General features: G+C 43.2%; 1 protein-coding gene across 1 annotated transcript in view; it reads left to right on the top strand.

Annotated features, from left to right (window-relative positions):
* LMBRD2 (LMBR1 domain containing 2) overlaps window positions 1-27,503 on the top strand; it is a 1,998,085-nt gene that overhangs the window by 855,497 nt on the left and 1,115,085 nt on the right. Inside the window, exon 8 of the mRNA XM_069627129.1 lies at window positions 20,359-20,472. Within this exon, the coding sequence (XP_069483230.1) occupies window positions 20,359-20,472 (114 nt within the window). The remainder of the gene's footprint in view (window positions 1-20,358; window positions 20,473-27,503) is intronic.

Genomic DNA, 27,503 nt, shown 5'->3' with positions numbered 1-27,503 from the left:
TGGAATACATCGGAGGACCCAATCCCCTCAAAGAACAAGTTACTCTCTTACCTGGTAACGTTCTTTCGATGAGCTGGTCCGACGACGTATTCCATATTGCTCCCTCCCTGCCTACCCCGCTACAGAATTTCTTATGTGATTGCAGCTTACGTTTCCGCAAGGCTTTCTGTGGTCATACTGGCAGAAGATTGGTGCCACACGTTCTGGGAAAAACTACAACTGAGGCTACGGGCGTCGTGCGTCCTACTGACAACATCTGGTGACATCGGCCGTCGGAGGAGGTCCTCGAGGACGGCGTATCGACGTCATCGACGCAGGACGCAGATGCCGAAAGATTTTCCAAAGCAGCACAGCTGTGGTGATTACTGTCATAGATATGGAATACGTCGTCGGACCATCCCATCGAAAGAACGTTACCAGGTAAGGGAGTAACTTATTAATCTACACGTTAACTATAGGCATTGAATAGACAAGAAACAGACAACGCGATCTGCAGCCACTGTAGTCTAGCTAACTCGCCATCCCCTAGGAAAGCTATTGTTGTCATAACATTAATCACAATGTTATTTGAAAGCACTATGCAATAGTACGATCTTTGATAGCCCACAAGGTCCACCTGCTTTCCTCATGCCCTCTGCACCACCGTTTGTACCAGCCTAATGTTCACCATGTGCACACATAATTGTACCAACTACTGAACCAGCCTACTCTCGCCTAGCTTCTACTGTACTGTATTGCCTACCGTATCAGCCTACTGTCAACTAGTTGCTACTGTACTGTATTGCCTTTGGAACCAGCCTATGGTTCACACTAAAACCTAATGTAGCAGCCCCTTAGCACTTCTAGCCTACTTCATACCAGCGCCTGAATTTTATGTAGCCAATCCTATCCACACAATGCTGGTCTTCCTGACCACCATCATGTTCCCTATCTTCATAATACCTCATTCCATTCTGTGTACAGGTGGTCACTTCATTAAGAACAGTGAAGGACTAGCCAAATTGGGATGTCAGCACCACCACCCGATCCCTTTTCTTACCCCATTCCTTCCCTCACTACCTCCATTTCCCTCGCAAATGGCCTCCACAAATAAGCTTTTCTCCAACGCCACAAACAAAATAATCTCCACTATACCGAGCCGCAGTCAAAACACCGGCAAACACGCCCCTCACCAAGGAGACTAGCACCAAGGTTACACCCACCCTGGGTATTGACAGGCTAATTAGGCTCAGGGCTAGAACAGGAACGACCTACCGAGCCACCACTCGCAACACATCCTCAAACTTTCCTACCAAATTAGACATCAACCCCAGTAACTGCCTATATAAAGTCAATCCCAAGAAAGCCACCAAACCTAGAACCAACCCCAAATCTAATATCTATACCCCTAACCTAGTTGTCTCGGCAAGTAAAACACCGGCACACACCACCCCCACAACCACTCTCAAAGGCGCTCTCATCAACGTGCGCTTTCTCAGAGCTCATGCTATAGAAATCCACGACCTTTATTGTTGACCAACAACTTGACATCTTGGTAGTCACCGAAACTTGGCTACACCCGGCTGCAGGCCCCCTCCTAGCCATCGCCATACCCCCAGAATTCAGCATCCTCAGAATGGATCGGACCAATACCCAAGGAGGCAGAGTCGCCGTTATAGCCAGAACATCCTTGCAAGTCAGAGCTTGCCCAATGGAACAAATACAAGGCTAAGAACTACTATTAGTAAAATTCAAATCCGACCCTAAAACCACTACCAACTTCTTAGTAGTGTATAGGTCACCAAACAAAAACACTTACCCTAACCTGGACATCCCACTAGTATTAATTCCTATCATTAAGCCCAAAGCTAAATGTATCATCCTCGGTGATGAACTTAGGCTTTCGTGACCCCCTAGATCATGAAGCCTCAGCCTTCCACACAGCTATGTCAGAGATGAACTTCGTACTGCTGATTAATGAACCTACCCATTCAAAAGGAAGAACTATGGATTGGCTCCTGACTCTTAACTCTCATGTCACCATCGAGTCCATCCTCCCCGTAAAGTGGTCAGACCACTTCATCATCAACTTTACACTGAACAATAATATCACAGCCCACACGATATCCAATAAATGGGACACCTTTGAAACTAGAAACATAAAAAATCTCACAGCAGACAACCCTTCCCCTTCCCTGATCAAAGCCTTCGCCAACTTGACCCCGGATATGAACAACCCTGCCTACCTTGCAGAGCGCTACTAGCAAAGCCTCACCCATACCGTCGGCCTACTTGCCCCAAGCATTACCAAAACTCGAAGGCCAGATAAACCATCTTGTTTCTGGTTCAAAGAAGAATTAGTCTCCTTAAGACGCATAAAAAGATCACTCGAGCACCTCCACCGAAAAACTAACATCCAAGAATCAGCTCAAAACATTGATATAGCCAACAAAAAATATAAATCAGCTATAATCACCCAAAAAGCTAATGCCTTTAACCTTCGCATCACCAACGCCTCTTCAGATAGCAAAGAATTGTTCTCAATCCTTAGAGAGCTGGAAAATCTGTGTCAAGTTAGTGCACCCACCAATGCCAGCAAAGTTTAGTTCACCACTATACAAGACGCGTTAGCTTCCAAAATCCTACTATTACAAAAGAACATTATTTTTTTATTTTTATTATTTTTTTTTATTATTTATAGTTACCAAGTAACTTTTACAAAAAATAAAATTTTCAGTTTTCATAAATAGGAAACAATCATTTTAGAGAAAATTCACACTGAACCCACACTTAAAATATGACCAAGGAATTTTCTGCCTTAGCAAGTTAAAATCCTACAATAATACATCCTAAAAGAATAAAACAGTCTAATTTTCATATTAATACACAAATTTACATGAGACAACATCAACCTCCAAACTTCAAAACTCATTCCATATAGCCAAAATAATAGGAACAGTTAATTATTAGAAACAATTAGTCAATTATGGGTGTCCCCTTCATTTTCACATTGCATAAACTAAAAAGCAGACTGAATAGTGAGTAGCACAGATTTACTCTGGTCGCCAAAGGGTTGCTGTTCGCGTAAAAAATAGATCTCGAGTCATTATACTTCCTGTTATAATATATGCCACCATTATTTTTTTACATTTTCATTATTTTTTTAGATTGTGTTATTTAGAATGTGGGGGCACTGGCCCAGCTTACTATCAGCCAATTCCCCAAACAGATTAATTTCATAGGCCGCAGCATACTTTAAGGGATCTCACTACTGCAATCTGGAGATTGACTCTTTTACCATCAAGCATATCCCGCCACAAAAGGTCAAAGTCCATGCAGTCAGTATTTGGTACATAGTTACTGAAATAACTAATGCGCTCTTTCCTTACGCCAAGTGCTGCAATGTCTCACACTATTCCTTTTGTTTGCAAAACCTACAATGCGAATGGACCCTAGTCATACCATTTCGGATATCCAATATTTCGCCAGTGGCCAACACATTAAAGCAGAATCTCATAAATTCATGTCTCCGTTCCCTATTTGGGAATTTAATTAGGTATGGTGCCGGCTCCCCCACCTTTTTGTAAACGTTTGAGTTGATGGTATAGGAAGGTCTTCTGTACCTCTGCCACCGTGAGGTTCCAATCCGCATGTAGCAGTATTAATTTTACTTTCATTGGGTTTCTTATTAACAGATCTCTCTGTACCCCCAATTGGTCCAATACATCATTAGCTTCCTGTATCATAACGTTCAGATATTTTGATGCAGGAGCACCGCTCCTAATACCCTTCCCCATGATGTCATATAGTGTTGATTCGTAGCTAGTTAACAGTTTCCGATAGAGACTTAGTCTGCACCATTCGAGCACACTCAACGAGTGCAGACCCAGCTCATAGCGGATTGCCATTAATGGTACAATACATCATTAGCTTCCTGTATCATAACGTTCAGATATTTTGATGCAGGAGCACCGCTCCTAATACCCTTCCCCATGATGTCATATAGTGTTGATTCGTAGCTAGTTAACAGTTTCCGATAGAGACTTAGTCTGCACCATTCGAGCACACTCAACGAGTGCAGACCCAGCTCATAGCGGATTGCCATTAATGGTACACATTTGGGCAGGCATTTAACCATTGCTCTGAGTATCCTGGATTCGTATATTGCCACCTCTCCTCTACACCAAGAAGGGGCAAGTTCCAATCTGTAACAGAGTTGGGCCACAATTCTGCTTTTGTAGAGGCGAAGACAGGGTAATAAGGAGAATTTACCATATTTCAGGTCTATTTTACGAACTTGGGCAATCAAGGTTACAGTCTTTGCATCCAAGTAAGATCTAAAGTTGGCTTTTTTTTTATCTCCAAAGACCCGGTAACCTAAGTACCTGAAGGCCTTACTTATAGGATGTTTTTGGTGGTTTAGGAACCAGGTAAAGCTTTTGTGTTGTTTCTTACCGGCTAGACATACTATCACTGTTTTGGAGTAGCTCATTGTGAGGGCATTCGTCAGGATGTAATTATTGAAGGCTGCTAACAGACGCTGTAGGCCAATAGGGGTCAGATCAAACAAGGTCACATCGTCTGCGTAGGCAATCCATACTAATTTGCTGCCTTCAGTCTTTGGAGAATAAATGTTAAGATTTTTGAAGCTTTCTCCCATATCGGAAAAATACAGATTAAATAAGGTTGGGGCATAAATACAACCTTGCATTAGGCCATTAGTGATCTTAATTTCCTGGGATAAGTTGCCCTCAACATTAAGTCGCACCCTCAGTTTGGAGTCTTGATGCCTATGATACAGGATTGATAGTAATGGAGTAGGCATCCCCAGAAGGTCCAGTTTTGCCCATAGGATTGACCAAATGCAGCAGTTAAATCAATGGATGCAATATAAATTGGTACATTTCCTGTGGACCATGCAGTATTTTGTAGAATGTTAATTACAAGACCTCCTGCGTCAGGGCCTACATTTTATCTGAAGCCAAACTGGTAAGGTGACGGAATATTAAATTTAGTGATCCAGGTCCGAATGTGCTCCAAAACCATACTAGCGAAAATCTTAGAGTCAACGTCCAAGAGGGCGATAGGTCTATAGCTTACTGGGGATGCCCTATCCCCTTTTTTATATATAGGTACATTGTACGACAGTCTCCAACTAGTCGGAATGATTTGCGTGTGGAGAATGTCTTTAAATAAAAGGAATAGCATTTTTGCCCATAAGTTCGCATTATCTTTCAAGACGCTGTTACAGAGCAGATTCGGGCCAGGAGCCCTAGAGGAGGAGCACTTAATAATTTTATCTTCAATATCCTTAACCACAATTGAGATGTTCCAAACAGTATTTGCAATATACGACGGAAGACTCCATGCTCTGACAGTGGATGAATACAGATTACCAAACTGTCCTTCCCATTTATCGAAATTTACACATACTGTTTGTATTTTAGTTTGTGCAGACCCACATTTGTTGATCAATGTCCAAAATCTTCGGGTGTTTACATCACCGAGGGAACCAACATGTCTGCTGCGTCAGCCTGATATAATTGAGCTCGCAAACATCTGGCTTTCGTCTTTCACTTATTTTTCAATCGATTGTAATCACCCTAATCTATCACTGTTTTGTAGTGTTTGTGACGGCTTAGAAAGCCACATATTTCACGGTTACGCTCCTTCTTAAGTGTCTTCATCTCATCCGAAAAGACATGCTTATGGGGGTCTTGTCTACTCAGATGAGATTTTTTGTTTTTTCCCCCAATTTAGATGTGACCACAGATTCAATATAGCCCTTAAAAGAATTGTGGGTGTATAGCATTTTTTTTTATAGATGAAGACACTGCAATCGAAATCTTCCTGAAACAACATGTTCACTTTATCAACATTAGATTTATGCCACGCAATTCTATTCTTTTGGGCGTTTAGTGATACTGGAATAACGTAAGTATATTTTGAAGGGATTGTGTCCTCCGACATATTCCTTATCTTTGATAATACGTTTCCAGCTTGCTGGCCTCGGAAATTTTTTCTGTAGAGGGCGCTGCGCGTCGACGTCCGCCGAGTCGATGTCCCTCGACGGCCACCGTATCGGCACCGACGTCACCATGCCCGTAAATAGCCACGCGCTGCGTCAGTTGCTCAGTTCCGTTTTTCCGCGCTTCGTGGGGCCTCGGAACATCGTTGCTCAGTTCAGTCAGATAATCTAATCTACAATCTACTCGAAATACCAACTCGTTTTCGATGGCATCTTCATCGGAACCGACAACGCCTCGATCCGGCTTCAAAAAATGTCGAGACTGCGATAAAAAAATGTCTAACGGATCCACACAGGATCTGCTTGTGGTGCTTGGGAGCCGAGCACCATTGTTCGGAGAGTGAGGACTGCATGTCCATGACGGCAAAAGCCTTGAAGGAGCGCAAGGGGAAGCTCGAGAGAGGCAAGTCAGTCAAAACCTCCTCGAAAGTTTCTTCGGCCGAGGCATTCGTCTCCTCGCCGTCGAAAACATTCCCATACTAGATCTCGAAGTAGCTCCCACCATTCGTCGAGATCAAGACACTCAAAGAAGAGACGTCGAAGATCCCCTTCCTCGTCTTCTGTTTCCCCAAAAAGGGTCTCCTGCCCCACAAAACACAGCTCTCAGGCTGAGTGGGAGGAATTCAGGAAGAAAATGATAAGCGTCTTCGAGAAAGGGGCCTCGTCCCCCTCGAAGACAGCTGAGGGTGATACCACAGGTGAAAAACCCAAAAAATCAAAACGCAGAGAGTCGCAGCACCCGGCGAAACATTCCACCCGAGAGCGCCACGGGCCATCGGGTAAGAAGGCACCGTCTTCGATGTCGTCGAAGATCCCTTCGACGCATGGATCGGCGCCATCGACGCCGTTGTCGAAGGGTTCTTCGACGCATTGGTCGATCGACTCGACGCCGATGAAAGAGAAGACCACGGCTACTCCACAGCCACCGGTGATTCCAAGAGCCTCCGGCACGACGCCGAGACCGTCGTCGAGGTCCTCGAGTAGGATCCCGATCCTCTCGAGTTCTTCGAGGCCTCTTCCGGTTTTCTCGACGCCGTTTTCGGCGCCTTCGAAGCCTGTCACATAGGTGTCAACGAAATCGATGTTTTCTCGCCCAATAATGACGAATTTGGCTCCTTCTGCCTTAGAAAGGGGTTTTATACCATTTCAGAGGTCAGAGTACCCTGGATTATCTTCAATTTATGAAGAAGGGGAAAATTCGGACCAGGAAACCTTCGAGTTGCAGAGGACCACACTACCTGTTTCAGAGGATTTCCCCTCTGAGGAAAGAAGGTTGAAAGACCTACAGGAGTCATTACATGAGGCAAGTGGGCTGGACACTTCCCCAGAAGTGGATTTTGTTAAGCCAGACCCAGGAGAACATGCCGAAATACCCTATAGAACCCTGATGGCAAGAATTATTGAATTCATGGGTTGGTCTGCGTCTTTGCCTGTTTTTCAACAGGATGACCTGACAGACATATTAGACAAAGGTCCACAGGAGGATCCTGTGGTCCCCTTCCATACAGCCTTACAAAGAAAACTTGCATCTAACTGGGAAACTCCTGAAGTTATCCCTGCTGTCAATAAAAGATTATCAGCCAAGTATAGGGTAGCTGCTGCTGACCCTGAATACTTATCGAATAACCCGACTCCAGAGAGCCTGGTGGTCCAAGCGGCAACTTCATCAAGCAGCAGGACCACTTGCCCTACTGTCCACAGGATAGAGATGACGAGAGGTACGATTCTATGGCAAAGAAAGTCTTCTCTGCTTGTAGTATGGCGTTGAAGTCCATCAACGCCACCTGTATGCTCGCCAGGTTCAGTCACACACTGTGGGAGTGTGCTTCATCAGCGGCTGACTTCATACCCGAAGGAGAGGAAAAGGAAGCCTTCCTTAACATTATTAAAGATGGCAAAAATGCCATGTGCGAGTCACTTCAAACTGGCATCGATTCCGCTGACAGTATCAGCAGGGCCATGGTGGCAAGTACAACAATCCGCAGGCATGCGTGGTTGCGAAAGTCTGGCTTTGCTCCAGATGTACAGGCCAGACTTTTGAATATGCCCTTTGACGGCTCTTCATTATTCGGAAAAAAGGGTGATGACAGTCTGGAAAAGTTGCAGACATCTAAAGCAGCAGCAAAATCTTTAGGAGCTGCTATCCGCCAAACTCCTTTTCGCCCCTCAGGAACCTCTGGAGAGGAAAGTCCTTTCGCTATTATTCCGCATTCGGGAAAGGCAGAGGACAGCCGGCTCAAAGAGGCCAAAGGAAATCCACCCGAGGTGGACGGGTCAATGGTACTAAGGCCGCAGCAGCAGTAGGTGCTTCTTTACCCTCGGCATCTGCATCAGCCGCCCCAAACCACTCTGAGGTCTTTCCACACAAGACACCTGTAGGGAGCAGGTTAACTCACCATCTGACGGAATGGCAGGCTATAACGTCAGATGCTTGGGCATTGGAGACAGTTGCCCAGGGTTACTGCCTACGCTTTCTACACATCCCTCAGAGTCATCCACCGGGGAACAGCTCTCTAAAAGTTCCAGATCCGCTCTTCTTGCAGGAAATTATAGACCTGCTAGAGAAAGGTGCCATAGAACCGGTACCTGTAGCGGACAGGAACAAGGGCTGGTACTCCCTCCCCCCCCCCCCCTACTTTCTCATACCAAAGAAGGACGGAGAACTGAGACCTATCCTGGACTTACGAGAATTGAACAAGTTCCTCAGGAAGGACAAGTTCAAGATGGTAAGTCTCTCTCAGATCCTTCAGGCCCTCCAGCTCCAGGACTGGCTGGTATCTCTGGACCTTCAGGATGCTTATTTCCATGTGCCAATCCATCCCAAACACAGGAAATACCGGAGGTTCGCAATTGGCGACTCTCACTATAAATTTTGAGTTCTGCCATTTGGGCTGACCTTCGCCCCGAGTGTCTTCACCAAGCTAATGTCGGTAGTGGCTGCGAGTCTAAGGAGGGAAGGGATCCACGTCTACCCCTACCTGGACGATTGGCTGATCAGGGCTGTATCTTCGGAACAAGCTCAGACCCAGCTAGATTATGTCTGCTTCCTTCACAAACTGGGCTTCTCCCTCAATTTAAAGAAGTCACAGATGATACCGTCACAGAGACTCATTTCATTGGAGCGGCCCTGATCACTTCCCTGGGAAAAGCCTCGCCACCAGAGGTGAGGGCTCAAGATATTCTGCAGATGGTCAACAAGTTTCAAAATGCCCAACGTCTCCCAGCCTTCGACTTTTTGAGGTTGCTAGGCCTCATGGCATCCTGCATCTTCCTTGTGCCAGAGGCTCGCCTGAGAATGAGATCTCTTCAGTGGGCACTGAACTCAGTGGTCGCAATTCTCAGGGAGAATGACAGATCTCCTCCGGATTCCAGACAAAGTAGCCCGCAACCTTCAATGGTGGGCCTATCCAGAGAACATGTTGAAAGGAGAACTGTTTTGGCAACCATGGCCGGAGACAACAGTAGTCACAGACGCCTCACTCGCGGGGTGGGGAGACCATGCCAACGACTTGACCATCAGCGGTCAATGGTCTCCATCGGAGTCCAGACTACACATCAACCTATTGGAGCTGAGAGTGATCAGACTAGCGCTGAAAGCTTTCCTGCCATCAGTACAGGGGAGAAATGTCCTGATAATAACGGACAACACGGTGGCCATGCACTACCTCAACAAAAGAGGAGGCGTATGGTCACTGCCACTGTGCAGAAAGGCAATGCAGCTCTGGTTTTGGGCAATTCGGGAAGGAATCTCTCTGTCGGCAGTCCACCTAACCGGAGAGAAGAACTTGACAGCAGACGCTCTGAGAAGGCAGAGCACAGTCTCCCACGAGTGGGAGCTAGCTCAGGAAGTCCTTCAAGAGATCTTCGCCCTTTGGGGAACCCCTCAGGTGGATCTGTTCGCCACAAGCACCAACAGGAAGTGCGATCTGTTCTGTTCAAGGGAATTTCCCCCGAGAGGAGCTCTGGGAGACGCGTTCGTAGTGGACTGGGAGTTTCCACTCCTTTACGCGTTCCCACCAGAGAAGATTCTGGAAAACCATGAACCTAATTGCACCGGACTGGGTCAGGAGAACTTGGTACCCGGACCTTCTAGATATGTCCATCTGCCCTCCAATCTGTCTTCTACTCAAAGAGAATCTTCTCTCGCAGAAGGGAGGTCAGGTTCTCCATCCAGACACCAGCACCCTCAACCTTCACGCTTGGCTTCTGAAAGGCTAAGGTACAAGGATTGGGACCTCTCTGATGACGTCATGGAGGTGTTGCTTTCGGCTAGAAGGCCAGCAACAAAGTCTTTATACCGCTGCCATTGGAACAAATTTTGCAGCTGGTGTAGGGAAGAGAAGATCGACCCTTTTTCGTGTGGTACACCAACGGTGTTATCGTTTCTACTCTACTTGGCAAACTCAGGCCTTCAAGTTGGCACTGTAAAAGGCTATCTCGCAGCGCTTTCTGTCTTCAAGCGCACTGCGGAGGAACAATCGTATTTCAAACTACCTCTAGTGATACAATTTCTCAAGGGATTAACTAATGTTTATCCTCCAAAACCATTCCAGGTTCCCTTATGGGACTTAAATTTAGTCTTAAACTTCCTAATGGGCACTCCATTCGAACCACTTCACTCTTGTTCGCTGAGATTTCTCACGCTTAAAACTGTCCTATTGGTAGCACTAACATCTGCTAGGAGGGTGAGTGAGCTACGAGCTCTCTCCTGTAAACCCCCACATACAATTTTCCACAAGGACAAAGTTCTCCTACAGGTGAAGACTAATTTCCTCCCAAAGGTGGTTTCTGAATTTCATATTACTCAGAAAATTACCTTACCTTCGTTCTACCCTCCTCCCCATGCGGGGAAAGAGGAAGAAAGCCTACATAGGCTGGACCCAAGGCGAGGTCTTAGCTTTTACATCAGCAGAATGGCTAGGATCAGGCAAGCAGACCAACTGTTTGTAGGATACTCAGGTCACAAGTTGGGACTACCCATAACAAAACAAACCATTTCCAGGTGGATCATTTTGGCCATTCTGGAATGTTATAAACTGGCAGGGAAAGAGCCACCCCAAAATCTTAGGGCTCATTCAACCAGGGGTATCGCAGCCTCTTCGGCTCTCCAAAGAGGTGTACCGGTCCGAGATATATGTGCGGCTGCCACATGGTCGTCCGCACATACATTCACAAAATATTACAACCTGGATTCCTCCACTAGTCAAGAGACCAGATTTGGCAAGACCGTATTATATTCGGGCCATCCCTAAAGGGATACATAACATTCTTACTCCCACCTCCAATTACATGCCACTGCTATGGGAGTCTATCAAAGATAAGGAATACGTCGGAGGACACAATCCCCTCGAAGAACAAGTTACTTCTTACCTTGTAACGTTCTTTCGACGGGATGTTCCTCCGACGTATTCCTTATCGCCCCTCCCATTCATTCCTGCAGTAATACTTCCCTTGTGGTTGCAGATTACGCTCCTTCAAGGTCAATAACCAATTCAGGCATGACTTTTCTTATGCTACAAAACGGAACTGAGCAACGGACGCAGCGCGTGGCTATTTTCTGGGCATGGTGACGTCGGCGCCGATACGGTGGCCGTCGAGTGACATCGACTCGGCGGACGTCGACGCGCAGCACCCTCTACAGAAAAAAATTCCGAGGCCAGCAAGCTGGAAAAGTATTATCAAAGATAAGGAATATGTTCGAGGAACATCCCGTCCAAAGAACGTTACAAGGTAAGAAGTAACTTGTTCTTCTCAACCACATTTGTCGGTATCTCTATACTCATGCTCAACATTTTGTGGTCATTTTCCAGAGAATCAATCAGATTGAACTCATAAATGAGAGAGAAGGTCTTGGTACAAACAAAAATATAATCTATGGTGGAACTCCACTTTCCATTTGACCAAGTAACGGGGTCCGCTGTCTCCTCCGTTATGTTATTTAATCATCGGAGCCCCCAACCCCCAATAAATTGCACCCATTGGACTCCCTGGGAAAGTTTTCGGGTATCCCCCCATACATTTCTCGACCAGCCCACCTTTCCTTCATACCCCTCTTCTTCAATGCAAATGTCTGAATTAAAATCTCCACACATGATAACATACATATCGTTATCCAACTCCAGGCATTCCAGAATAATTGGGTCAATAGAATCAGTGTAGGTCTTTAAATCTCGGTCTGGTTGCCAATATATATTTATGATTAGGAGGTGACTCCAGGTACATTTCCAAGCCACCTTTATGAGGACTGCAAAACAGCCGGTATTTAAACGAAAGTTCTTTATGGTGCTAAAATCAATATTATTCTTAACGGCGATAAGCAGACCCCCTGCTGGTCTCCCCATGGCTTGTTTTATGGCTGGTTCCTGAAAGATAGTGAATCCATCTAGAGATATTGCATTAATAGCCCATGTTTCTTGGATGCATAAAAAGGAGTATTTAAGGAGCTCTACACACGTCTTGGCCGAGTGCAATAGTGCCCGCGACCCCCTCGAATTCCATGATAAAAATTGATACTTAGTAGTCCAAGTTGAACTTTTCAGACCTTGGATCTTGACTAAAGATTCCTTCAAAGATTCTGCCAGTGATCTAAGTTCAGCAGCTTCATTTCATATTTTCTCAGGGGTGGTATTACGTCCTCCCTGTGTAGAAGTGTTACCATGTATCTCTGAGTATTGCACTGTACGTTCCCCTCCTTGATGTGGTCCCGCGCCCTGACTGAAATCCATGATGTCATAGCCAAATCTTTGCAGAGCCACACCTTCAGTTAACACAAGTTCATATGTTGCTCTCGAGTAAAATACGATCCTTACGCAGTCGTATCTGGTGGGATGAATGTAATCAATGAGCTTTATGTCTCCCGAACAGATAAAGGACAGACAGGGAATCTCGTTAAACAAAGAGAGAATCCTCCCTCGATGTAATGACGTGGGGTCTCCCATAGTTAGTACAAAGTTCAACATGACATTAGGATTTTCTGGGTATTTCGGTTCCCTCAAATCTCTCCTAGCCTCCGCCCAAACATTTTGGTGTCTAGTGTTCTGTTCTTCCCAATTACATTACTTCTGAGATTCTCATTCCCTCCCATCTCCTCCTCGAGTTTCAAGCAAGGCCTCCTGCCCTTGTTGAAACTCTCTAGCATGTTCTCGGACCTTCCCTTGGTTCCACAACTCAAATTTTTCTCTTATCCTCTCTTCAAATTCCTTAACTAAGAGCGGAGAGGGTCCCTCCCCACGAGTGTCCTCTCAAGCTTTGGTGTTGTTAGCCACGGTTTTTGTAGAGTCACCCCCCTGTATTATGGTGGAGGCCCGGTTAATCAGCCCAACTTTCGGAGCTGAACCCTTTAGTCCTTGCTGTGGCGTATCATCACTAACCTCAGGCAACTTGTTTAGGGAATCCCTCCTCAGTTCTACCTCCCTGATCTTTTGATTCGGGATATCCCTCCTCTGTTCTACCTCCTCAGGATTACCCTCCATTTGTGACATGAGTTGAGGGAGAGGTGTACCAAACTTATTCGGGTGTTGAAGCAATTTAAGTAGTGCTTCCTGAACCAATTTTTTTATGTCTTCACTAGGGACCATAGTAGGTTCATCAGAATGTGCTTCCAGATTACCATTTTCGTATCATTCTCCTTAGGAGTAGTGTGGGGGACCTCTTTTTCCTTTTCCTTTTCCTCACTCTCAGTGAGGAACTTTTCCTTAATTTTAGGGCTAAAGAACTGTTGGATGCTCCGCGCATCTTTGTTTATTTCGGATCTACTGTCATTCTGTTTTCTTTGATCTGATTTTTTCTTTTTATTAGTTTCTATTTTTTGATATTTTGTTTGCCAGTAGACTTTTTCCCCTTGTGTCTCATGGCGTTTGAAAGGGTATTTGAGGCATCATCATATTCATTCCTCTGCGCATACATTTCAGTTTCTGAAGTGTTGGGGTGGTCTCCCTCCCTTCATCCTGGAGGCCAGAAGTTGCTTTAACCTCTAGGGCTAGCTTACTTTCTTCGTCCAGTTGTGTAAAATCAAGAATTCCTTCTTCCCCCGATAAACTACAAATATCTTTGATGTTTGTATTTGAGTTCTTTATTTTAGTAGCTGTTTGGTTTTGTGATTTTTTTTATTTTATTTTATTTGTAGTGGTTGACCCCTGCGCCCCCTCTTTGCTCTTCTTTTGAGAGCCTTTGCTCTCATTTTCTTTTCTCTACGGGAGATTACATAGACAAAGGGACGTTCCTCTACCTGAATTGACTCTGAATTCAGCAGGGACTTCGCTCGCTGTTTCAGAGCGGTCTCCTCCTCGATTACCTGTAGTAATGCCGAAGGACTGTCCGGTTTATTTCTGATGGTCTGTTCTAAGACGTTCGTTTCTTTAAGATCACTGACATCTTTCCCCCTAGCCTGCAGATTTTCCACAGATTTTATCTTTTCAGAATTAATTAGTATCACTCTCATTAATTCCTTCACCTCTTCAGACTTTTTCACCTGCTCAATGTTGATTTTATTGGTTGCAGAAGCGGTAAGAGACAATTCTTTTTTTTCCCAGGGGAAGGAGCTCCTGACTATTTCTAAACTCTTACACTCTTTATCCACATCTATGGTTTGGGAGCCCACGTTAGATCTCGGTGTGGGTTCCTTTCCAGAATGTGCTAATGTGAAGAGATTCAGGGCGTGCACAAAGCCTTCCAACCTACTTAATTTTTCTGAAAATTCCACCACCATGAATCTCAATTCCTGTAACTCCCCGTGAGTTCTTTCATGTCCCTTGTCCAGAAGATTTAAAATCCTGGTAAGTACAGGAAAGGTTTCCAACATGGGTACAATCTCATCCATGTTTAAATCATTTTCTAGGTGATTGGAGGACTGTTCCTCACACTTGTGATTCTGAGTAGATGCAGGTATAGTAGGACTTGAACATTTATGGGTGCTTGGCTTTTGGTCCCCCCTATTTACACTACCGAACATGCCCCTCACTTCCCCTGTAGAGTAAGTGTCGGGTAGCAATATTGGTACTGACAAGTTCTCCTCCATTCTTCCTACCGTAGGTGTATGGAGGTGCACATTGTCAAGGCCCCCCCCCCCCCCTTGCCGGAGTTGAGGGTCCGATGGAAAGTCTGACCCTTCTATCCAACTCTGCAGACACCACAGGGGCCAGAAGGGACGTATCTAGTTGGGGAGTAGGGGGCAGAGTATCGTCCAAATTTAAGTTTGAAGGCCTTATTGGTATATCCTGTATGCTTAAAAAGCTTTTTTGCTTGGGTTCCTCTGAGCAGTGTGGAGCCTTAGCATGTTCGCTGGGGTCCACTGTGGGGAGTCCTACAAGATTGGAGAGTGGGGGGAATTAAATACCACTTAAATCCCATTTACTAACTTCCCCTTCCCCCGCTTGTTCCTTTAGGTCTTTTGTATTCATTTTCCCTGGTGACAAATTAGCAAAGTGGGGATTTTTGTAGTTTGGGTATACGAAGGTTCCACTCGCAATTGGAGTTTTTCTTTTTCCCAATTCTTTTATATGTCCCCCACACGGCGTAGGTATTGTCCCACTTAGTATGGTTCCTACCATACTACAGGTGTGGCAGCACAATCAAACTTTAGATACGGGATAGTGAGTCCCTGGTCTGTTTAGTTGTTAACTTATTCTTACAAATGTTATGTCTGAAATCGAGGGAATTCAACCCTCTATCGGCTGCGATACTTTTACCGAATAGTCCAATATTTATTTTTTCTTGCGAGATACAGGGTGTTACAAATTAACCACTCCAACACTCGTAATGGCGTTGTGCACAATGAGTTAGTATAGTCTCCAATTGATGGGTTATCCCAACAAGAGCTTGGGGAAGACAAGTTAGCAGTCCACTCCCCCTAATGGAACAATCAACCCAAAATGTCTTGTGTCAAGTAAGCGGCACAAATATCAACGGTTCTTTTCATGGAGATTTGCAATAACAGTGAGCACAGTTCAAATAATTAAATTCCATCCACGCGCGCGGGAATAGACACAATCGTGCTACAAATGCACAACATACACAGTTGGGGATTCAGGGGATAGTTACCCCACTCCCTACTCCCACTCAGGAACAATAAAGGGCAATAGTGGCTCAAACAAATTCAAAATCGCGTAAGGGGAAAAGTAAGATAATTTCTGAGCGAGCAAAAAAGGTCCAATGAGTACATATCTTTCCACACGCACACAAAATATAAACACCATGCTACAAGGGCAAACGATTAACTAGTAGCGAATCAGGAGTTATTCCTCACTCCCGACTCCCATTAGGTGTCACAAGACAATAAGTGGCTCAACAGGTAGCTCAAACGGTAAAAGTTCACAACGAAGAAAGAAAAGAAAATAGAAAAAAAATATGTCGTAAAGACAGACCCTTTTGGAACGCTAAGTAATGGTCATGCACGCCAGAGTACAGCGTAATGAAAATGGATGAAGGAGAAAAGAAAAATAATTAAATAAATAAATTATGACGCCGCCCGCGCCCCCGGCACCAGGCAAATAGGCACTTCCTGGGCACTTCTCGGTATGCGCGCGCTAGTGGGCGCGGCAGTGCCTATTTGGCGGCGTTTCCGGGTTGGTGGGCGGGGCTTGTCTCTAAAGGAGATAAATGTGAATATTTAGGGTACTAGTATACATTTAGCAGCAAGTTGAAGGTACGGATATATCCAAGATGAGGAATACATGGGAGGAACATCAATCGAAAGAACGTTACAGTTGGTAAGTAACTTGTTCTTCTCACCAATACAGTCCCAACCCGCATTAAAAAAGCATGGGTAACCCCCCTCCTAAAAAAAACAACCCTAGATCCATCTATCCCCACTAATTATCGACCTATCACAACGGTACTGTTCCTCCTGAAAATAATAGACAAAGTAGCATACTCCCAGATCCAAAACTACATAGAACAGGACGAACTTCTAGGGGACCGACAGTCAGGATTCCGCCCTAATCACAGTACCGAGACAGCCCTACTCGATCTGAAAATCCAAATGGATGCCACCAGAGAAGCAGGAAAACTCTGCCTACTAATACTACTGGACCTCTCGGCGGCTTTCGATTTGGTCGACCAGCACAAACTCTGTAACACATTGGCTAACAACTTCAATCTGTCTAAGGACGCTACTAACTGGATCAAATCCTTTTTAGGAGACAGAACATCAAGAGTATCCATCGGCAAAGAATCAGCCGACCCTATACCAGTTCACGTAGGCGTCCAACAAGGATCAAGCCTATCCCCCACATTGTACAATGCCTGTACTAATTTGCTCTTTGCAGCTCTGGACTCCATGGATGTCATCTATACCAACTCTGCTGATGAAACCCAGATCCTTATCCCACTAACAGAAAACCACGAGCAAGACTCGCTCATCAACCAAATATACTCACTTATTCAAAATTGGATGGCATACAATAGCCTTTGGCTTAATGATGACAAAACAGAGCTACTCATAGTAGGCTCACCCTTCAAAATTGAATCACTTCAGCCTACTTATGAACCATTTATCATTGATGGCACTTCCATCCCAGTACTTAAACAAGTCAAGACTCTAGGTGTCTATCTAGACGCTACCTTAACCATGTCAAAGCAAGTAAATACTCTAGCCTCCTCCACTGCCTATACATTGAAACTCATCTCCCTAAGCCGCAAATTCCTCTCACCCAACACCTGTGTTACATTAGCAAGAGCACTTCTACTCTCCAAGCTCGACTATTGTAACATCTTCCTTGGCACCTCCAAAACCAACATAGTCAAACTCCAGCTCATGCAGAACAAAGCTCTCCGAACTGCCCTATGCATAAAAAAATCTGAACACATATCCAGCATCAGGAGAGACAATCACTGGCTCTCCATCCAAGCCAGGATACTTTTCAAAACCCTAAGTATCACGCATAAATGTTTTGCCAATAAACCGCCCAATAACTGATCAACACAGTCACAAAGAAATCCCAGACAAGACTCCTTAGATCTAATAACTTTCACCTCGAAATCCCACGATATAAAAGAGAGAAAGCGGGGGGGGGGTAAAGGTTTCAAAGTACTTGCGCCGAGACACTGGAACTCACTACCCACCAATATCAAGATTGAAACATCCTTTCCACTATTCAGAAAATCACTGAAAACTAGGCTATTTAACCAATACTAAACCTTAGCCAAGATTCCCCTCCTTTTTGTTTTTTATTGAATACACCACCTCCTATCTGTATATACACTGTAAGTAAATATACCACTGTTTTTCTATTGCTATGTTTTGTTATAAAATGTATTATAAAGATGTACTTGCCCTCTGACTGTAACTACGCCGGGATACCTCCGGGTTTGGGCGTATAACAAATATAATAAATAAAGTAAATAAATGGAAAGTCCCTGTAGGTAGGCAGCCCATGTCCTTTGTAGCAGAGGCTCGAACTTACACTTTCAGTTCAAGCAGTTCAAACATTAATAACCCATCTACAATATTCCAGATGGAAACCAAAGGAGGCAAGAGCAGAACATTGAAGCTGTCTTTGCAGGTTGCTGAAAAGTTAAGTACCCTCATGTAAGAGCGTACTCCAGTTGGCTTTGCAATTAAAAATGCCATGCCACAAAATGAAAACATATCCAAACTGGCTGCACCAAAATGGCAATCTAGCCTAATAACATCATGCTTGCTTCATCGTATATGCGCAGTAAAAGAAATCTGTCACAGTAACAAATAGCTAGATTTGCTGCACCAAAACGTCAATCAAGCCACGTAATAACATATCAATCAGCAAAAACATCTTGGAGCCCCTCTACCGAGAACAAACAGGGCCATATAACCTGTTCTATGGGAAGGTGCCCACTCTGGAGGGTCTACAACCCCATTTTAGCTCACTGTATCTTTCACATAGGAGAAATATCCATTCGTATGTCAATCTGGTACCACCCACTTGGGCAGTCCAGCCCCGAAAATGCTAGGCAATGCTAGGCCTCTGCTTCCTGGGTTTGTGGGGCATTCTTGATACTGCTCCACGGATTGTCTGTGGTTGTGGTGTTTCATAGCCATGCCTTAACCACATTTCCCATTGACTTGCATTGGGACTGAATCCTGCTGTGCTGCATATCCTCTCAATGCTGCGGTTTCTCAATTCTGCTTCTGGAGCGCTTCTTGAAGCCCTTGTCTATCGTTCCCTAAGGTTGTTTGCAGCCAAATATGCACCTCTTGGGTATAACTGCGACTTTCATTACTTTTCTTCATAGATGCAGAATGTTTACTGACTTTGTCCCGTTTGTCTCCGGGGAACATGCGACTCCTCTGAAATTCTTGCGAAGTGATTTTTGAGCTACTTAGCTGCCTTTGGAAAATTATTCTGCATTCATTAAAGTTTTGTATTCCACTTCTGCTAATATGAATGCCTTATTACAATGCAACTATTTTTGGTGAAAAAGTGTCTATTTTTATCTGGGAGTGCAATGTTTGATGCTATAAATCTAAAGTGTATCTCTATTTTGGTGGCCTCTGGGTGTGTGAAATTAGAATTTCCCACCCCTTTCATTTCCCTACACTGACTGTGTGGTGCACATTTGTATTTTCCAAATCTATGTTGTAGAAATACTGTGATTGTGTTGGTGTTGGCAATTGGGTACTTTTTTTTTGTGACTATCTCCGGGTAATGGACTTTATTTTTTTTACTATAATTGAAATAAGTGTCTGAGGACAATTTACTGTGTTATACATACACTAAGTATTCTTACTACGTGTTACGTCTACTTAAGTGTTTAAGCACCTAATATATATATATGTGTGTGTATATGAGTGTGTTCTATTTTTTTTTATAAAGGTATACATTTTTTTGTATACCAGAGTGGTGAGTTTTCTTTGGATGACTGTGTGGGAATCTACTACTTCCCCCTCCCTGGAGTTAGTGAAGCCTGGCTGCCCTAATGCACTACCTTTTTAGTATAGTGTTTCGGATCCCTTTTGGTTTGCGTGCTCTGCCCCCACCTTAAGATTACTGACTGTGCAGTTCTCACCTGAGTGCTGTAGAAAAGCCACCGTCACAGGCACATTAGCAACAAATTGCCACTGCATTTAACTTTGAGTGCAATCAAACATCATCATTATAAATCTCCATTATAAAAACTATATTAAAATGCCCAACAAACCCTCACAATATGGTATACTTATCCAAAGTGTGTTTGCAAACTGATCTGTACATTTTTGAATGACAATATTATGTAATCCATATCTAACAATGGTGTAAGTTGAAAGGTCATATGTTGCTCAGTCCGATTCCGCTACGATTTAGCTTTGCAAACCTGTTGTGTATCTGTTCAGATTTTTACTAAATATTGCATATAATTAACACTATGTACAATAAAAATACCTTCTTTTTTATCAGTGCCCTACTGAGTATCAGGAGAAAATGGGCAGAAACATGGATGACTATGAAGATTTTGATGAAAAACTGAACAGTTACCCAAGTGAGAAAATCCTGGCCAAACTTCATAAACAGGTAACATTCCCTTACAAGACGATGAAACCTGTGTGGAAAATTATTTAAAATAGCATTGTCCACCTCAATGTATTTTTTTTGTTTATTAAGTAGCAACAAATTATATTTCTAAAACATTCAGTAATAATCAAAACTGTTTATTATGCTGCACGTTTGTATTTGAGCACTTCTTAACAACTTGTAACCTTAAATTGTCCAGGAATCATTAATAAAATCTAAATGGAGGATCTACAAGAAAAATTGCACTCAATCTATTTGGCTTGATGTCATCAGAACGCTGTTGTGGGTGCAAGTGGTTGCAATTCATTGCACTCTGTTCATTCCTATATGCATTGTGGCATAGAACGACCCTGGACTCTAAAATTGATGGTTAAAACACACTTCCAATAAGGGGGTGGTTATGATAAATGCTAATTGAATCATTGGGTTTATTTACAACAGGACAGTGTGTTGCTACTTGGCGTTGTCCTAAATCGGTGTCCGGGTGAGTTGAATCATCTTGTCCAGGGTTTCCCTAATTTGCGGTACTGATCTCCTACAGCTTCTCCAACTACAATTTAGTCTCGGGAGTATAGCACTCAGCAATGTCTGGGCTGTATATTAGAAATTAGAATGGAATGAGAGAATCTTGTATGGGGTCCCTCCTTGGGATTGTCCTAAATCAGCAGTGTTAGGATGGGTCAAATCATAAAATGTCTGCATTCTTTGTCTCCATCACCTTCTCTAAAAATAAGACAGTATCGGATACGTACCACCCACCTGCTTCTCATCTCAGAATACAGTCAGCTTATTATTGGAAAGGAATGAGATGTGTTGTGAAGTGTTTGTCTCTGTATGTGAGAGCCTGTGATGTCATGTGGAATGTTTGGTGACAAATGCTGTGGGAAGGTTCTATGCTATGTCAGTTGAGCCTAGGTGATGGGACCGAGGGGTTTGCCTTATCTGTTAGTATAATGTAAGTAGCAATAAAGTATATGTGTGAAGCTTAAAAAAAATACGGTCAGTGGAATATAGTGCCCAGCCACTTCTTAGTAACAAGTCCGCCTCACAGGTATATAGCTCCGTCTTGCTATTTGTAATCCACGCAATGAGTATAGTGCCTGGCACACTTCCTGCTAGTACATTATCAAACGGTTATATACCACAGGTAGGGATCAAACAGACTTCTTGCTCTGTGAGCCTATAATTCCTATATACAAAAAGAAAGTCCTATGCTCTATACGTTGTCACCTTAGGTTCTTCCCATAAAAAAATAATTTATTATCACAAAATTTTATTAATCACTAATCATCAAAATTCATAAAACAATCATAAAAATGATCATCATACATAAAACACATACATCATGTTAAAACAACACAAGTAGAAGCACCATGCTTGAGTACATTGCAGTAACTTATCAAGGATCTCAAATGTGTATAACAAATAACACTCTGATTCCCATGCCTCACTATTTTCAGCCTATTTCATGTTGGTATATTTAAAAAAAAACAACTTTTACAAGTTTCTGTCCTTAATATACATCAATGTAGAACATTCTTCAGGGGAATGTGTCTTGTGCCGATATTAAAAATGTTCTCTTGTTGGAGGGAGTACTCTGTTAATCAAAAAAGACACCCTATTAGTAATTAATTATAAAGTATAAATCTCTAATTACATCTAAATACGCCCTTATCCCAAAAAGGGTGTTGAAGTATGTTGCTTATTACATACCTCTTTCCTAGTAGTAGCTCTTGTACCTTTTCTGGTTCCTTATGCAGATTCCCAATTTCTTCAGGGAATTCTTGAGTGTCCTCTTCTCTAAACTAGTACACAATTATGACATATTAATACCCTGGGCCATATATAACGTCCCATAAATGACTAGAAAGCATAGGATAATCATGCTTACCAGTCTGGAAGTCACTAAACAGTTGGTTTTCTCTGGGTTGTCTCAAATATGGACATCAGATGTACGTGGCCATCCTATGATGTAGAGTAAAAGTGCTCTGTTGCAAAATTCCATTTGAAACTGCCAAAAGTATGTGACAGGTCAGTATATCATTAGAGAGTGAAAACACTCACTTGTAGGTCGTTATGAAGCTAGATGATGCTATTCACAGCTTCCTCCCCGTGGGATTCCTCTGGTTGAGGCAAAGAAAACGTCTTTGCTACTTTATATGGACCCAAATCTGTGGAAATACAAATGTCTGCATCCCCAGTAAGTCCCCGATCTCATATAGGGTATCACAGTAGACTTTAAAACTTCCCAAGTACTTCACTTACCACGGTCATGGAAAGAATCCTCTACCTCTTCACTATTCCAGCGTTCTCGTTCGCATTAGTCTGCACTACCGTGTAACATTCGTGGGTGTATCTACACTCTACACTCCACGCGACGCGGTGACGTCGCCACGCCAAACAACGTGCGTACTGACGTCATTGCGTCGCACGGATGCGTATAAGCGCCGACGCATTTGCGTTGCTTCGTATTATGGGAAATGTAGTCACCTCATGGACTGAACCACGAGTCTCTTAAAGGCCACTAGATATAGTGAAACCAATACCTAGCAGTGTGATACCATACTTCCTCTCATACGGGTTCTATAATGACAACCCAAACACATGTGGAACAATAGTATAGGGATCTAAGCACACACCCAATCTCACAATGAAATAAATACACAATGAATCATAGTGCAGCGCAATACAAGAGCTCACAGGACAAGAAACATTGGCTTCTATAATACAGCGTAATACAGTAGCTCATAGGACATAAACATTTGCTTCTATAAGTGTAAATCACGTCATCCTCTTGTTTCTTACTATTACAATAATTGCACGCAGTGACCCTTAACTTGACTCTTCAAAAGACAGTTATTCATATAAGTACATCCTCTTATTTCTTACATTCACAAGTATTGCAGAAAACAATAATTGCAGAAACCAGTAGTAACACAACTCAATTATTCATTTTGTAATTATGTCAAGGAATACCATGTCATTTAGTTTCGCCTGACTCTGGAAGGTAAAAACAGTGTTGTAATTAGGCGTTATGCCATTCCACTCCCTCATTTAGACCACTAATGTGACTCTTTGACAAAAAAATCAGTTTTTGTTCAAGGTGCAATAGTTTCTTATCACTGTTTGTGATTGACCTTTAATTTGTTTTTTCGAATGCACCACTCAAAATCGTTGCATCTGTGCTTCATTTCCATATAGGAGCTTGTTCGACCTCATTCCTAATACAACTCCCATGTTCAGTCATCCTAGTTCTGCATTTCCTGTTCGTTTTGCCAATGTAAATGCGTTTACACAGACATTTAATCAGGTAAATAACATTACTTGTGTTACAATTCGTGTGTTCATTAATATTCCACATTTTTTCAATTCCCAAATCTACAGCTAAGGTTTTTTTGTTCGGGGACACATTGTGCAAGTACCACAAGGATAATGGCCCACCACAGGGGATAAACCCCATAAGGTAGTTTGTTGGGAGGGCTTCTTTTTGACACGTCATTTCTCATTACCAAATTGCGAACAGTGGTGCTTTTCTTAAAGGCCACAATGGGCTTACCTACTTCTTTGGTCATGATCTTATTCCAATTTCTCGTAATAATACCCTTGATCTTGTATGACAAATTACTGAACGTGTTGACAAATACCAAAGGAGTATCTTTAGTACTTTTTTCTCTTTGAATTTGGTGATCAAGAAGGGATTCCCGATTATTATTAAATGCTCTTTTGGCTGCTTTTCTCACCAAAGGAGTAGGATAGCCCCGGTGTACCAATTTAGTGATCAGATTATTGGCTCCATTCTCATATGATTCATTAGTACTGCTGTTCTTTTTCAAGCGTAAGAATTGCCCAAACGGAAGGTTATTCTTCACGTGCTGTGCATGGTGGCTCTTAAAGTGCAACAAAGCATTTTTATCAGTGGCTTTAGTATATGGTCTTACTAATAGCACCCCATTCTGATGTTAAATACAGATATCTAAATAATTAACTTCCTGGTTACTGATATTGCTAGTAAATTTCAAATATCTGTTTTGTTGGTTCAACTACTGTAGGAAGTCACCGGCTTCTTCTTCGCTCCCTCTCCAAATGACAAATACGTCATCTGTATACCGGAGCCAACATAGAATATTATTCTGAAATGGATTGCTATCGTTATAGACAACAGTTTCCTAAAACATGTTTACATAAAAATTAGCGACATTGGGGGCCATGGCTGACCCCATTGCCGTCCCTTCGATTTTGTTTATAGAACTGTCCCATAAATTGAAAAAAAAACTAAGAGCCATCTCCGTGCACCATTTAATAAAAGAGTTGGAAACTGGATTTTCGTCTTCTCTTTTCAGTAGGGTTTCCTCCACTACCTCCAATGTAGCCAATTGGGGTATGTATGTGTATAGCGCTTGAATGTCTAAACATACCAACAAATTGGCCTTAGGGGCAAAAATGTTGCCCTCTATTCTGTTAATAGCGTCTGTGGTATCCTTTATGTAACTTCTCATGGTTGTAATTTAGACAAAGGTTCTAGGAGGGAGCTCACAGCTGAAACAATAGGTCTACCCGGTGGGTTCTCTAGACTCTTATGAATTTTAGGGAGGATGTAGAAGATGGGAACACAACCATTCTCTCTAATCAGATATTCACCCTCTTGTTTACTGATCATGTGTTCGTCCACAGCCTTCTGCACCTTATTTCGAATGATATTTAAGAGGTCACTGCTGGGATCTCTGTCTATTTTCAAGTAATGGTTCTTGTCTGATAGTGATAGTAACATTTCACATTCCTTAATATAGTCACTTCTATTCAGTATTACAATAGCGCCACCTTTGTCGGCTTGACGGATAATGATCTTCTCATTGGCTCCCAAATTATTCAACATCTTTTGTTCCGTTATACTTAGATTGGAATGGTGAGGGGTACCTCTAGTTTCTAATTCGTTAATCTCCTCCAAAACCTTCCTTTCAAAAACTCTGGATTCCGCTGAATGGGTACTAGCAGGAGCACAAAAGGTCGAGGGATTCCTCAACCCATTGCAATTGTCCCCTTTATCAAACATATTATCCAGGAAGAACTCTTTTAAATTTACTTTCCGCATGAACTGATTAAATTCAATCCTAAACTCAGATGGATTGTGGAATTTGGTGAGTACAAAATTCAAACCCTTGTTGAGTACTTCTTCTTCTTTTTCAGTAATCTGTATATCAGAGAGATTCACTACCAGCCCCTGTAACTGCGTGTTTGCATCCATTCGGGTTCCCACTGTCTCTGGTCTCCTCCTCTTCCTAAAAAAGATTGTCTTTGGTAATTACCTCGTGTGACCATTATTTCTTGTACCTCTTCCTCTAAAGGGCCGACCTCCTCCCCTGTTATTCAAAGTATCCGTGTCCCCAGATTAATCATATTCAGAGGAACCCCCTCCACTCGAGCTGTAAGAAGTATTCCAGAAACGTACTCTCCGGTTCTGTTTAGTATTGGGTTTAGACTCTCCAAATTTATAGTCTTTATTTGTATAATGAAACGCCTTCTCATGAGAAAAATTTTGAATGTCCTTTTTCATTCTTTTCACCCTTTCTGAAACAGTCTCATTTTTGAAATCCTGCATCTCTTTTAAATGTTTGTCTAGGCCTTTCTTAAAAGCTTCCACATCAAATTTGCTCTTGATTTTCTCTTCTAAGCCCTTCAGATCAATCTCGATTTTTTTTTATTTATTTATTTTATTTTTTGGGGGGGATGTTTCCTGTGCTGTCTCAATGATCAATATCAACCAGTCACGGCCACATTTATTAGAAATGTAACTCAATTTCAGTTTGAACTCTGGATTGTCTAAAAACAGTCTGGGTTCATTTCTCACAGTCCGGCCCTGGGGTAGAGCCTGATTTTTTTGCATACTCCAGCATAATAATGTCATGTAACTCTGTACAGATGAGTCTTTTCCTGCTAGTCCTGGATTATAGTGCCCACTGTAAAGACTTTGGTGCCCTTCACACCTTGTCTCAACTATAAGGCAAAGGATGCCCTTATCCCCATATCTGCAAGAGGATCAATGCTATGTTGCCTTGAAGACTCTTTCAGAATGTTACACAAAGTCTTTTGTCATTTCCTCCCAGCCACCTCAAGATTTTCCTTGGATCTCTCCAGAGGCCCTCGAGTTTGCTGGCAGCCGCAGTGTTTTGATAGTCTGACATCTGACTTGGCACCCAGAGGTGCCCTTCAAAGCCAGGAAAGGTGCTTTTCCAGGGCACTTTAGCTGTGAGCTTTCTGGAGGTGGTATGGGGGGGGATAAGGACCGCTAGGATCCCCTCCATGTTAAGGATCCTGCCTTGACATCAGCAATGCCATTTTAATCCAGAGGAACAAGCTATCGCAGTGTTTGCCTGACGCTGCCCTATCTTTAGTGCCTACATACGGATCAGTGCTAATTCGGCAGTTGGACCAAAGCTATGGGCTCTGGCAATACTAGTATCCCTTTGCTGCAGACAGAGCACTAGAGTTCATACCCGAAAAACCAGTAATACCATAACAAGCTAAAACGAAAATCTCACCAGCGACTGACATTACAACTTGTGCAGAGAGTCCTGTACCTTGACTGGGAAACCTGTGCTTTAGAGCCAAAATACTACTTAGTCAAAGGACCAGATAATTCTGCCACTGGAAATTCCTGGTAAGAAGCAGACCGCCATGCTAAAGCAGACATAACTCAGGATGTTGAGGATGAATGCTGTGGAGAACTAACATGAAACAGAAAGTAGGGATGAACATCTCCCTAGAGTAAAGCTGGCTGCTAGACCTTTCAACATTTCAGGGCACTTCACAGTGGAGCTGCACTCAGCGAGTACAATGAGGTATGCACAATTTGTAACCAATGGATCAAAGCGATGAAAGCCAAAATAGAGGCTATTCCAGTAAACAGCATCAGCAAAGACAACGCAGTCATCAAGAGATCCTAGCCAGAGTGATTGGATCCAGCAAGGACTAGGCACATAGAACCTGAAGGTCTGTCTTCCAAGCAGTGGGCATGTGTGGTGTGGCCATATCAT

The sequence above is a fragment of the Ambystoma mexicanum genome, chromosome 6p (assembly GCF_040938575.1).
Source record: "Ambystoma mexicanum isolate Mex_15411 chromosome 6p, UKY_AmexF1_1, whole genome shotgun sequence".
Taxonomy (NCBI): Eukaryota; Metazoa; Chordata; class Amphibia; order Caudata; family Ambystomatidae; genus Ambystoma; species Ambystoma mexicanum.
Note: the sequence above shows the minus strand (reverse complement) of the source record. Positions and strands in the feature narration are given on the sequence as shown.